Source organism: Pseudopipra pipra, chromosome 5, assembly GCF_036250125.1.
Source record: "Pseudopipra pipra isolate bDixPip1 chromosome 5, bDixPip1.hap1, whole genome shotgun sequence".
NCBI classification, from domain to species: domain Eukaryota; kingdom Metazoa; phylum Chordata; class Aves; order Passeriformes; family Pipridae; genus Pseudopipra; species Pseudopipra pipra.
Genome location: NC_087553.1, coordinates 18,370,345 through 18,383,121, shown reverse-complemented (window position 1 = coordinate 18,383,121; position 12,777 = coordinate 18,370,345). Strand labels below are relative to the sequence as shown.

General features: G+C 43.0%; 1 protein-coding gene across 1 annotated transcript in view; it reads left to right on the top strand.

The window, feature by feature from the left end:
• Positions 1–3,176, top strand: part of AKR1D1 (aldo-keto reductase family 1 member D1) — a 34,529-nt gene extending 31,353 nt beyond the window's left edge. Inside the window, exon 9 of the mRNA XM_064654777.1 lies at positions 3,016–3,176. Coding sequence (XP_064510847.1) covers positions 3,016–3,058 — 43 coding nt within the window. The 3' untranslated portion in view covers positions 3,059–3,176. The remainder of the gene's footprint in view (positions 1–3,015) is intronic.
• Positions 3,177–12,777: the final 9,601 nt, after the last annotated feature.

Sequence of the window (12,777 nt, the reverse complement as noted above, 5' to 3'; positions counted from 1 at the left end):
TGGTCAGAATCTTTGTTTTGTCCTTTCCTCTGATGCTATCTTCTACAGCAATCTACCTGCCTTGTTGTCATGGGGAGTTCAACCCTCTTCTAAGGAAAACAGAAAACCACACAGCTCATTTGACTGCTAAACCACTTCTAACCACCTCCTCTGAGAACTAACAAGGCTTGATCTCTTGCTGCTTGTCACCTAAAGCTTGCCACCCAATGTAGTTTTGCTTCACCTGAAGGCTGCGTTATCCCAGAAGGCTCAGATTGACCCAGCATCCCCTCTTCCAGAGGATGAGGCAGTTTGTTTTTCCTTCAGCTCAAGAGCACCTACAGTTTATGACCAAACTTGTTTTCCCCTTTTCAGGGCACTCAATACTTAGCCAAATGCTAGAGATTCATTTCCATGCATTTCTCTTGTTATCTTGGATTATCTGTGTCCTGCCAAACTGTAGCATGCTCAAGCACTAAAAATAATGAAAAGCAGGATAACAGCATCAATAGCACTCCAAAACCTTGACCACTGCTCAAAAGATAGGAGGAAATGTTGCAAAGAAACAAATAAACCACTTACTGTGCTGCATAACTTATGGAAGATATGCACTAAGTTAAAAGCATCATGATGAAGTTAATCTTTCACATTTAAGATCAAGTGCTCTGAAGCTTTAGTTTCTTAAAACTTAAAATAGCCTTCCATCAATTAGCAGCAGTTAGTTCCAGAAGGCTCCTCACAAATGGCCTAGGAGTTTCTTATGTGTGTTTTGGTATTCAAAATAATTTGCTTTTACATAGCTAAACTGAGTAGTAATATCATTTAAACTTTTAGTGATTATATACACGAAATGTAATCTTGGTGCAAATGCAAGAGTCTTTTCCAGGAAAGGATGCAAATGCCCACAGAAGAATAACTTTCTAAGCCAACAATCCAAAAAACTACTAAACTAAATGATTTGCTTTATTAGACTAAATTTGGTCACAGGAGGACGCTGAGGATAAGGAAAACAGGATGCACATTGGCAGCTGTAGTTTTCACAGGAGTGCCATGTTTGAGGAAAATGCTTCAATACAGTCTGATCTCCTCTATGAAAAAAACCTTATCGGAAAAGTGATGTTGCCATGTAAGGAGCAACTATATATATATATATATATGTATGCCTACTGTGTGTTCTCACACTAAAGTGTCTGGAATTGACATTGCAACAGATAAGTTACCAGTCTAAAGACACTTCTTATTTCATCCAGCAATATGTATCTGAAAAAGTCAAACCCTGTTACAGAAAGACTTTCGGTTCGTCAATTTTGTGCAAAACCTTTGACTGCTGTGATGCAAATGCCAGCAAGAATGGAGAAATCCAGCTTTTCTCTGGCTCGTCCAATTATCAAATATCATATGGGTCCCATGTGCAAATCTGTTGTTCTGATGGCATGAGTAAGCCCATACAAACAGGATATTGCAATCAGTGGAATGAATTAGCAAGATAAGTATCTGAGAAGAAAATGGAGGTTTTGTAAAAATATGAGTACTTCAGGAAATCTTAATCTGAAATTGCTTCTTCTCCACTTGGAGAAATCTACACATATTGTGCAGGGCAAGTTTTACATTAATCTATCTGCTTGATTTATCTTGTGCTCCCAATTCTCTGTTACAGTTGTTCTTCCTTACCAGTTATTCCAAGCTGCACTGACTCCTCCAAGTGAATAATTTTCACTTAAAAGATTCAGACTATTGAGCATGTGAGATCTGATTAGCCAGCATCCTCCACAGATGGAAAGTAGAGATTACGACACTGGCAACTCAGACATCATCAAATTATACTGGAGTCAAACAAGCCAAAGTGTTGTGGCTTGTTTTTTTTTGTTTTATTTTTTTTTTCAACCAAATCAATCTGTTAATGTGTTAACACTTGAGCTTGGCTGAATATTGGAATGAAATGTTTTGACACAACCAATTCAAAATGTTTGATGCCTTCCAATTAGTTACCTTCAATATTGTGAAATGTATCCTTCCCAGACTGGAGCAATTCACAGCTGGGACAAATGCCAGTATTTGTTGTGCTCTGCTGTAAGGCAAGGCAGCCAGCTGCCATGGTACACCTGAGAATGCTCTTCAGAAATTTTTCATTTTGCTAATGGAAAGTGTTTGGCAAGCCAGGGCTTGTGACTTAGCATCACCTTCTCAAACAAATAAAATCCACAACAGAAAACAACTACCTCTCTCAAGTCTGCCAATAATGGGTAAACGCAGTGTTATTTTTTTCACCAGAAGTCGACTTTGGGAATTTTCTTCTTGCCTTTAATAATATCTTGGATTGTGCATCTTCCCTGAGCATGCAGTTTCTAAAGTGAAGCCTGAAACATCTCTACCATTGGTCATATGCAGCCATGAACATCCCTTTGTCTCCTGAACTGGGTCACCCCAAAGCCTCTTTGCAAATTCCCTGCCCCTGATGCTATTAACCTGGCAGAGCATCTACATGTAGACTGAGCTAGAGGACAGCCAGACCTAATCTGGATGTGGCAGTCACTTGTAGAAAGCACCATCAAGACCCAGACCTGCTCAGGGCATAAGACAAAGTAGTACAGTCTGATGTTTCGACCTCTGCTTCACACTTACACATTTATCCCTTATTTCTAGGGGTCTTTCTAGACATCTGAACAAAGAAGTCTTCGCCTTCCACAATGCACACATAGTGAAGCCATCCCCCTTTCCTAAAACACTTTATCAGCTTGAGTTAAATAATGACAATACCTGACATCCAAACTCTTGTTGTTTTTTCCCCCATCTCTCCCTAAAGGAGGCCCAAAAAATGGTGCTCCACCGTCACCTCCTTAAATGCAGAGGTTTGCTTCCAACTCTACAGGGATGATTATCCAGAGCAGGCAGCTTCTGAATAAGTAGAAGAGCCTTCCATGAAGGTCACATATATATTGCAAGGAAGAGGTTTGTTAGGCACAAGACAACTGCATCAGTGATGTGATATTCTGCTTCACCCAAGGAACTCACTTGTTCAATCTGATCTGTCCACAGGTGGCGTGACCATCCAGAGTATCCCTTCAGCGATGAATACTGAAAACAAGGTGGGTCTGGACAGTCAGTGCTGTTAGGCTTCGCTGAGAAAGCTTCAACTTTTGGTGCTTTGACTTCATGTGAGACTATTCAAACAAGCATTAAATACATGACATTTACTACTTCTTGTCTTGTCAGTCTCTTATTGCTAGTGAAGGCCAAATCTAATTAATCCACTGAATTTCTGGTTTTGGCTTAGGAGGCTTTAACTCTGAAAACTGAAGCTTCAAAACTGACAGCTGGTAAAACTGAAGATTTCTCAAAAACAGGCTAATTAGTTCAAACCAAATCATTTTCACTGAATAGCACATTCTTCACTCAGTTTGAAACAAGACATTCCATTTCAGTTGGAGTGAAGGAGAATCAGAATCACAGAATGGATAATGTTCAGGAGACCACAGTGAGGTAACCCTGATCCAACCCAACATCATTTTCTTGTACAGCTAAAGTAATGGAAAGTCAAGAGTGAGCAACTAACTGAATTTGATATATATGAACATATGCTTATTGATATTAGATAGGCATGTACACTGCTTCACGCAGTGAAGCCCATTTCACTCTAACCAGAGTATTCTTCAGCTGCATATATGAGTGTCATTCCATAGGAACACCCCAACTGGCTCCACATGTAAATAAAGCATTATAAAGCATTATAAGCGTGTTCAAATTCCAACACACACACACTTGTCAGATGAGGGCCTCAGTGAAACACAGGAAAAGCGTATGACACTTGTGTTACACTGTACTTGCTATTCAAGGATGGTATTGCACAGCATCACATATGCAACCTGGAGCTAGCACTAGTGAGATCCTCATCTCAAGATTAAAAACCCCTTAAAATTCTTTCCTGCTCCACAGATTGATATTAACCCAATGAAATTTCTGTTCACTTCAAAGTTCACATGGACTTCTGTATAAAATCCTGACCAAGACAATACTGAATTAAGAAGCTAGATTTTCAAAGAAAGAGAAAACGTTATCTAAAAAATACAATTTTCTACCATGCTTGGGGACAGCAGAACACTGGCAGGTCCAAGAAAGGGTACAAATCAGACAGAGACAGCCAGGCTGAAACCTGGACATTTCCTTCAATCTGTCCTCAGCTCTCTGAAACAGGGAGGCAGAAGGATGGACACCGGCGTAAGCAAGACTGACTCCTTCAGCATGAATTTGTTTTTTAGACCACTTGTTTGCTCAACAGGTTTTGCAGCCTATAGGTGCATCAGCCTACACCCACATCTCCAGAAGGCTACTTTCCCTCCCTCCTGTGTCCAACCCCAGTTTCCTGCCATAGAAGGGGTACATTGGAGGGATATTGGAGTAGAAACTAAAACATACACACACAGAGAGAGTACTTCATGTACTAGAACGTGAGTACTGCCATTGGAAAATGTGTCATACATAAACTTCAGTCTATAGCATCTGTTTTTATTTATTACCATTGCTATTTATTATCCCTGACTGGAACAGAAAAATGCCACAGTGTACAGTTCATGGAGACACTTCTGTTTGGTCATGGTGTGCTCCTCAGAACCAAGACAAAGAGGGACAGGGATGAGCATTTCACAGGAGAAACAGGAAAGGTTCCCAAATGGGTCTAGTGCAAATGCATCCCTGGATGAGCTCAGTGGGCACCACTAGAGAAGTTTGGTTCCTTCAACAGGGGTGGCCTTCACATAGCATTTGTAAATCCCTGAAACTATGCCAAAAAAAGGAACATTTTGGTTGCTGGAGGTTACCCAAGGACAATTCCCATTTTATTCCATTACCCACTTAGACCAGAAGGGGAAATATAAAAAAAGAGGGGGAGAGATAGCTGAGGAGGAAGAAGACACATAACAAATCTGCTGGTGTAGATCTAAGGGCAATCCTAAGGTCAGGTGGAGCTCTACTCCCAGAGGGGCTCAGAACCACTATATAAAGCCGTGCTTTGCCCCCTTGTGAACAGCTGAGGTCCTGGTCAAAAGTCTGAACAATCCAAGTCTAAATTCAAGTGCCAGAGAGGAGCAGTTACCACCATACCCAATGTGTTATTCCAGTTGCTTCATAAGTACAAGCCTTAAATAGAGCTCACAGGGCTCAACTGCTTAACAGTAGCACTGTACAAATTTTTGCACTGTAACTTGACCAGGTGCAAGTCTCCAGTCACAGCCCACGTTCAGGCCAGGTTTGGCAAAGCTCTTGCTGTCTACAACTGCAAATGTCAACTAATGCTAAGCTTAAATGCTCACACCAGCCCCTTCACAGCTCACTGCTCTTTCCAGACAGCCCTCTCCCAGAGGTTAGGCAGCACTTGAGATTCTGATAAATCAGGTGACCTTGTAAGTGTGAGTAAGGAAGATGATATGCTGAAACCTCTCTAACAGGAAATACCATATAATCAAATCTTCAATCCATACTGATTAAACAAGGCAGGACAAATTGTAAGAGTTCTTCCAGTCCAGGTCATACCACCAAATTCCTCCCCCCTCTAATTTTAATAAATCCTTCTCCTCCTCCTTTGCATTGCCTCATTTGTATCTGATGAAAAAAGATTCAGCCTCTTCCCAGGGGCAAATGCTCCCATCAGTTATGAGACTGCTTCAGATGTATAGCCTACTTCCCCCCAGCTTTGCACAGTTTCAGACCATTTCTCCCCACTGTTCTCCAACTTGCCCTACAAAGAAAATGTTTGGACAGGGGAAATAAACAGGCCTGCAAATGGGAAATTGGGAAACTCATTCCACCAGAAGCTGCACAAAGAGAGAGAGAAACCCCAGACCACGGCCCCATGTAAAATCTGCTTCCATCTAGTACATTTCAGAGTCCTACTGGACTCGCTGCCTGGTGTGAAAGTCATCACTTAGAATGGCTGCATAGAACCCTGCTCCAGCTGGAAGGATCAGCAAGGAAAGAGGGCTCCAGCACCTCCTGCTGTGATAGCACTCACACACGACAATACATCCAAGGACAACTGGGCACTGGGAAAACTTACTCACTTATATAGTAAGTAACCCATCATTTGTGCCTCTTCCTATAGCTGTAAAATGAAGTGAAATCCAGACCAAAGATGTTTGCTTCAGCTATGCACAAGCGAATTTTCAGTGAAGAGAACAAGAAGTGATGCAGTGTTTTAGATTCTTTCAGCAGCCCAGCAGCTGCTCTGGTCTAGTCAGAAAACCAGGTGACACGCACATATCCACAGCAGCAAAGCAGCTGCCACAGCTGTTTGTTAGAGCGTGGGCTTACCTGGCATTCCCTGTTGTTACACAAGCCCAGGGCAGAGCACAGTGCTTTGAAGCTGCAGCACCCAGGCCCTTGGACATGTGCACGCTCATGTTTAGTTGGTGAAGCGACAAGAAAGCACCGCCACAGAGTTACGGTGTGTAGGCTGACATCACTCCCACCCTACACTGTGTGGTTAGCTGAATTTGTTTCCCCACAGGGAGGCAGAGCTTCATCTTCCGCAAGACTACGTATCTGGAACAGGACCCTGTCTCAGAAGGGACATGCATTCAATTTTCCCTAATACTATCCAGGTGCCCATAAGAGGACTAAGGAAAAGAGTAAGAAGCGAAGTGGGATCGGCACTGTGTACATTTTACAGTCTTATATTAAAGAATGCCTTTTGGATTTATGTCACATATTTTTGTACTACAAAGCTACCCAAGAGGTTTTACAAGAGTGTATAATGTGTCCTGTGGAGGAAAGGGGGAGTAGCCATATCAAGCCATCAGATAGAATTAGGATGCAATCTTGGGTAGACAGAACAGAACACAGGGGGAAGGAAGACAGTGCCTCCTATAGTTTTCCGCCATTGCGTGCCATTCAGGCCTGGATGCCAAATTGCTGGGTGTTCTGCTTTCAAAATGAGATCTTTCCTGGTCAAAACTTAATGATAACCGAGGACAGAAAGTGAGTTTTGCAAACATTTGGAGAGGTAGGTGGCCACGAAAGGCAGGGTCCTCACCTGATGAGGCTTCTTTGCTTCATTCCTTTCTTGTATCCGATCAAGTCTGAAAGCTACTCACCTCTAGACTGGCAGGATATTTAACCATTACTATATCCTTGCGATGTGCAAAGGTATTCAACAGTAGAGAGGCTGCTACTTTCCTTAACTAATTAAGATCATCTCACAACCAGAACCAGAGGTGTTTCTTCAATTTAAAGTGTGAATCATTTAAGTGCAGAAGCAAAGCCAGTATTGTAGGGACTCTAAGAGGAAAATAAATCACGTTCCTGGGATACACAAGACATTTCTCAGATCTCTAAAGTGAGCAGTGAGGACAAACTCAGATCTGTTTTGTAGAAGTAAGTTCAATTTGTAGATTTAAGATGAGATACCCCCTTTCTATTGCGAGTAGTGTCAGTCTCCTTGTTGCCATCTGCCAAACTGAAACACTTTGAAATGAACTGGTTTGATATTTGCAAGACAATTTCCTTATTTTCCTTGGGGAGGGGAAGGGAGGGATCTGCTGTTTCAAAATGTATTTTGCGCAGCTGTCAACAAGACACAATTCACAAGTCTAGAGGTAAGCACTGAGGAGGAGGAGAACGTCTGTAAGAGTGACATGTTAGAATGAGATTGAACATGCTTATTTCACTTGTGACCTAAACTGCAAACACATTTGTCTTTGGGATGGAGCAATCAGCACACAGTCGGGAACTAGTGCAGTTTTTACATTAATTGATTCTCAGCAATGCCATATTTCAGCTCTTCCCAACATCCTACTACCCCAGAGCAAAACCTCTAGCTTATAAGAAAGGGCTTTGAGAGTGCAAAACCCCAAAAAAAGTTAATTTTTCAATGCCAGTCAGACTCCTCAGGGAACCCTAACTCAACATGCATGAGCAATACTCACAACAGGACAACACATTGCAAATAAAATGCAAAGCAGAACCAAATGGAAAAAGGAGAGAAGGAGCTGCAAAGAAAGAGGATGCATGTGTGTATAAACACTTACACATGCACACAGAGGGGCACCACTGGATAAAGCTGCTCAGTTTCTGCTCTGTACACTGCAGAGCTACCTGGATGGATGTCTCAGATCAGTCCAAGGTCATTGAACATAGCAAAGACAAAATGCTGCACCAGACCAAATGCACACTCAATTAAAGGTTAAATGAGAGCTCATAATGACCTAGAACATGTCTCAGAGCAACCTCACTCATGACAAGGAAAGGTCCCTGCAAGTGCATGGTGCTGAGGACTCTGGGAAGGATCCTGCTAACATTTCAGCACATACAAATCAGGACTGACTCTGCTGACACAAGGTACAGATGAACAAAACACAGGCCACATGCCCTCAGTGCAAGGAAACTCATCCCAAGTGTTCTGTTCCCCCAGTTAGCCTGATCAGTGTTGCTCTCCCAAGCCAGGACAGATGCTGGGGAAAGGCTGCCAAGAGAACTTTGTGATCTCTTAGGAAAACTACTTGCTCCTCATGCCACTGCAGCTCAGCTTCCACCTACAGGGTGACACCCAGAGCCACCCATGTGAAATAAGGAGGTTTCCCAGCAAGGTGACCCCATCATCCCACATGTTCAGCACTCGTGGACACAGACAGTCCAGAATAGCCCAAAACAGCTGTTTGGCAGCATATTTTGCACACTTAATCCCTGCTTTTCCACAGTGGTGGGACTACAGTCCTGCATGGCTTTTCTACAGGATGATAAGGAGATCACCTTTACATTTCATTGACTATATTGATCCGTACTTGATAAACTTCAAAGAGAAATCTCCAACATTCAAAGGGTTCTTCTAAATTGTGGATCAGAAATCCACACACACATTCAACAAGCCAGTGCTACCTCTCTGGTCCTCTGTGAGGTACAGAACTGTACCTCACAGCAGGAGTACCCTCCTGCTGTACCCTTCAACAAAGCAGGAATGTAGGAGGTGACATTAGAATTATCCACATGATTTAGGATTTCTACTAATTTTTTTCTATTTGTGGCATTTAGAGCACACCAGCAGTCATGAAGTTTCTTGGCAATCTGCATCTGTCCTGGCTCAAGCTCCTGCATTCCCAGAATTGGTCTCTGGATGTACAAGACATTGAGGCTATAAAAGCACTCTCAGAGAGCATGGTTGGAGGGTGAGGGACATTATAGCTCCCTTTCCTTAGCAGTTAGAACACCACCAAGTGATGCAACAAGTCAGGTTCAAATGTTTATGTGGTTTAAACCTGCATGTCTCACCTTATCCAGTTAACAAGCAATACAGCCTGGAAGGCATCTGGCTCCATCCACCCCACTGAACCTTTCAACTTTGAATGATAGACCCATTGGGGTGAAAGGGGGAAGTGCTTGGTAGCTGAGAAACTTAATGGACTTTCTTCAGAAGGAGGTCACTTGCAGTCCAGACCTCAATCTGGTCACTGGTGACAGGAAAACGCTCCTACAGAACAGGGATCAAAACCTTCCCTCCTTGTACTATGCAAATTGCTCTCTTTGCTGTTTCTTTTGGACACAACACCAGTTATATTATCAGAGAGGATTCTCCATCTTGGAAGAATACCCCTTCCATCACAATATGTGTAACTGTGAGTTTCACTGCATTTCTAGGCTTTATTACTATAGTAAGAGCAAGCCCTACAGCATCCCTTGACCAAACACATACCCCAGCAGGCTTCACAGAGATACTACAGATACAACTGAATTAAGACATTGATTTGCACCTCGTTCTCACCCAATTGCTCCAGCACTCCAGAGGCATTAGTGATTGACCTCATGTGATTACCTTTGCCTCCTCCAAACCTTATTCCTTGATCCTCTTTACAGCTAAATACATCCATTCTTGTTCTCTGCTCTCCAAATTTTCACTTTGTCGCATGCATGAACAACTAATTCAATCAAACTTGACTGCTTAGCACGGGTTTGGGTTTCCACTGTCAGTCCCTGCAAAGATTGCTCGGACACTTGTCTTCATTCTTCTGGATTTCTCCTGTCCATTGAGGAAAGAGGCCCTGATGTGACCCATCTCCAGGGAAAGGTCACTCACCTAAGCTATTTCCCAGCTCTGGTAAAACTCAGCATTTAAATAAAATACTGGGTGTAAAGTATGTCTTTTCTGTAGCATTTATGGTGTAAACGTGGATAGGCTGTGCTAGACCATGAGAGTTACAAACCAAAACTAATTAGAAGAGAGAAAGCAAGAGGAAAACACGAGGAAAGCACGAGGAAAACACGTTATATGCCTTTCAGTAATTGTAACCCTGTAAAAGTTTATGAATTTTGTGTGGAATAAAGGCCTAAGGTACTCCACAGAACAGAGTCTCTGGCAGAATCAAGACTGGAAAGGAGTAAAGACTGTGGTGGAGTATCCGAGGAAGCCAGATGATGGATTATGAAGAGTACCTTGTTTAGTGTGGTAGGAAGAGAAGCCAATATTCTCCTGTTGCAAACAATATAATAAGGGAGATGCATTAGCCTCTACATTTACAGCCTATATCATGGTACAGGAACAAGGAAATAGTCACATATTTTAGGAAATATTCCTCAAAAAAAAAAGAGGAAATCAAAGAGCATAAGATTGGTCATGATGTGACTTCTTAACTATGCAGGACCACTTTCAGGAATTCATGGCTGCAGTCATTAAAGAGTCAAACAAGGGTGTTGGGGTTTGAACACAGTGTCCAATACCTCCATGTTAGATACTGCCTGGCTAGCTGGAAATGGATGTGATGGGAAGAGGAGAACTTTCCCACCTTGCCCTGCATGCTGCACACAGGATTATACGACCAAGGACTCTAAAGAGATTTGTCTAGTGGTAGGGTCACATGCTGCTCAGGGCTTAATACTTTCAAGTTGCATTTGATAAAAAGCTAGAAAAGCTATTTGGATCTTTTCAGCCAGGAGGTTGAGTGTATTTACGATTGCAGCCTCTCATGGGCGTGCACACACAGACAGACCAGAAATCCTGCCCTCTGCAGAGTCCTGACACATGTTTCCACAAGCAGGTGCTGGGATGAGGCACAGCAGGTTCCATAGGTACCCAAAGAACCTATGTGCTAGAGCCACATGTATGACACTTCACTGGCACCAAGGAATCACAGGCTGAGAGCAGCCCAACAGCCCAAACACAACAGTTGCACCACAGAGAGCCTCCCATGGAATATCACTGCAGTCAAAAATCAATAAAAAAATCGAACAAAATACTAAAGTCATTTGCATTAGCTTAGCACCAGGTTGATATTAGTCACAGTTTAACCAGTTAGTCTACAGTAGATTGTTTCAATCCACTTTGCTTTGTAGCTTGATGCTTTCTGTTCACAGAAAGGTTTTTCACAAATAGGCCTGAAGCTACAACAAGAAACACTTTTCCCCCTACAGCCCTTCAGTCTACCTTCAGTTCCTCAGAAGTCACTGCAGCCACCTCACAGGTTCCTGCCTCCCCAGCAGGAGCTCAGCAGCCTTAGCTACCAGAGCAGACTTACTACACTTGACACTCTTCCATTCTTTCCACGCCACTGCAAAGAAAAATGTCTTACCTGAGGGAAAGAAAAGGTGCAGTAAAACCAGCAACCTCCATCTCAGCAGCTTGAACTTCAGCAAGAAAAAAAAACAGGCCACCCTAACGCTCCCACCTGAGAGACCCAGAGCTGTAATGAGCTTATGCACTGCTAATTTCAGAAGTCACAGGTGTAGATAACCTCAATTACCTCACCCTGAGAGGAGAAAGAGGTAGAAAAAAAAAAAAGCCTCTGAGCAAGTCTCTGTGCTATATTCTTGGTGTTGGCCAGGGCTTGGGCTGAGAAGTAAACCACTGAACTTGGGAAAGGAACAGTCTGTATATGGCTTTTAATTTATTTTTTCTTTTCCCTACATATGAAATTTATCTCTACTCTTTCTAGGTCATCAGTCTGCAGATCTGCCTTAGTCATCTGCCTAGGGTGATCATAGAAGAATAAATAAACAAATCACTGTCTTTGCAGGCATTGCAGTGAAGTAACTCCCTCCCCCCTTGACTTTCCTGTATTTCCCGAGTTGAGGAAGCCAAAGCCTACAGCAGTGAGCATGTCTTGGTCATCGACTGCCTCACCAGGCAGCTTTGCAGGAAAGCAACTTGAGCACAGCTCTGCTTCATGCAGGTGGGGGCAGCTCATGCTCATGAGCCTTGTCAGCCCCATTGCCTGGTCATCAGCCTGGATGTGCCCCCACAGAATCAGGAGACAGTGGGTGAATTCATGCCTGTAAGTATTGCACAGTACAGGCACACCTCACACACATCCCCCCCCTCTGGGGCTGGGATGTCTTTGTATTTGCAGGTCCCTTAGATTTTGAAAATTAAAGCAAGCAGGTAAGAAAAGGCAAAAAGAGAAGCTTGAGACAAATAACTTTTAACACTCCTACATGTGGGTACATGGCATAAATCCATGCTCTGCACAGGGCCATTCAGATATGATCTTGTGAGCCATCCTACCCACTGCAGGAGAGCAGTAGGTGGAAGATCAGTTACAATCTCAATTTGCAGGGTGAGGGCCTTGGATGCTGTAGTACTAAACGCTGCATCACTGACTTTTGGTCCCAGAGGATTTGTGAATCAAAGGTTCTGTTGGCTCTGGTGGACAACAGGACTTGAGGGATCCTGCAGGGGCATGGGTGTCAGAATAAGGCATGTAAGCCTCAGTCCATTTCCAGAGTGAATTAAACACTAATGTCTCAGTTGTAGGAAGGCTTCCATTTCCAGTGTACCTTGCTTCTCAAGAAGAACATGAAGGTTTTCCCTCTGAAAATCCAGAG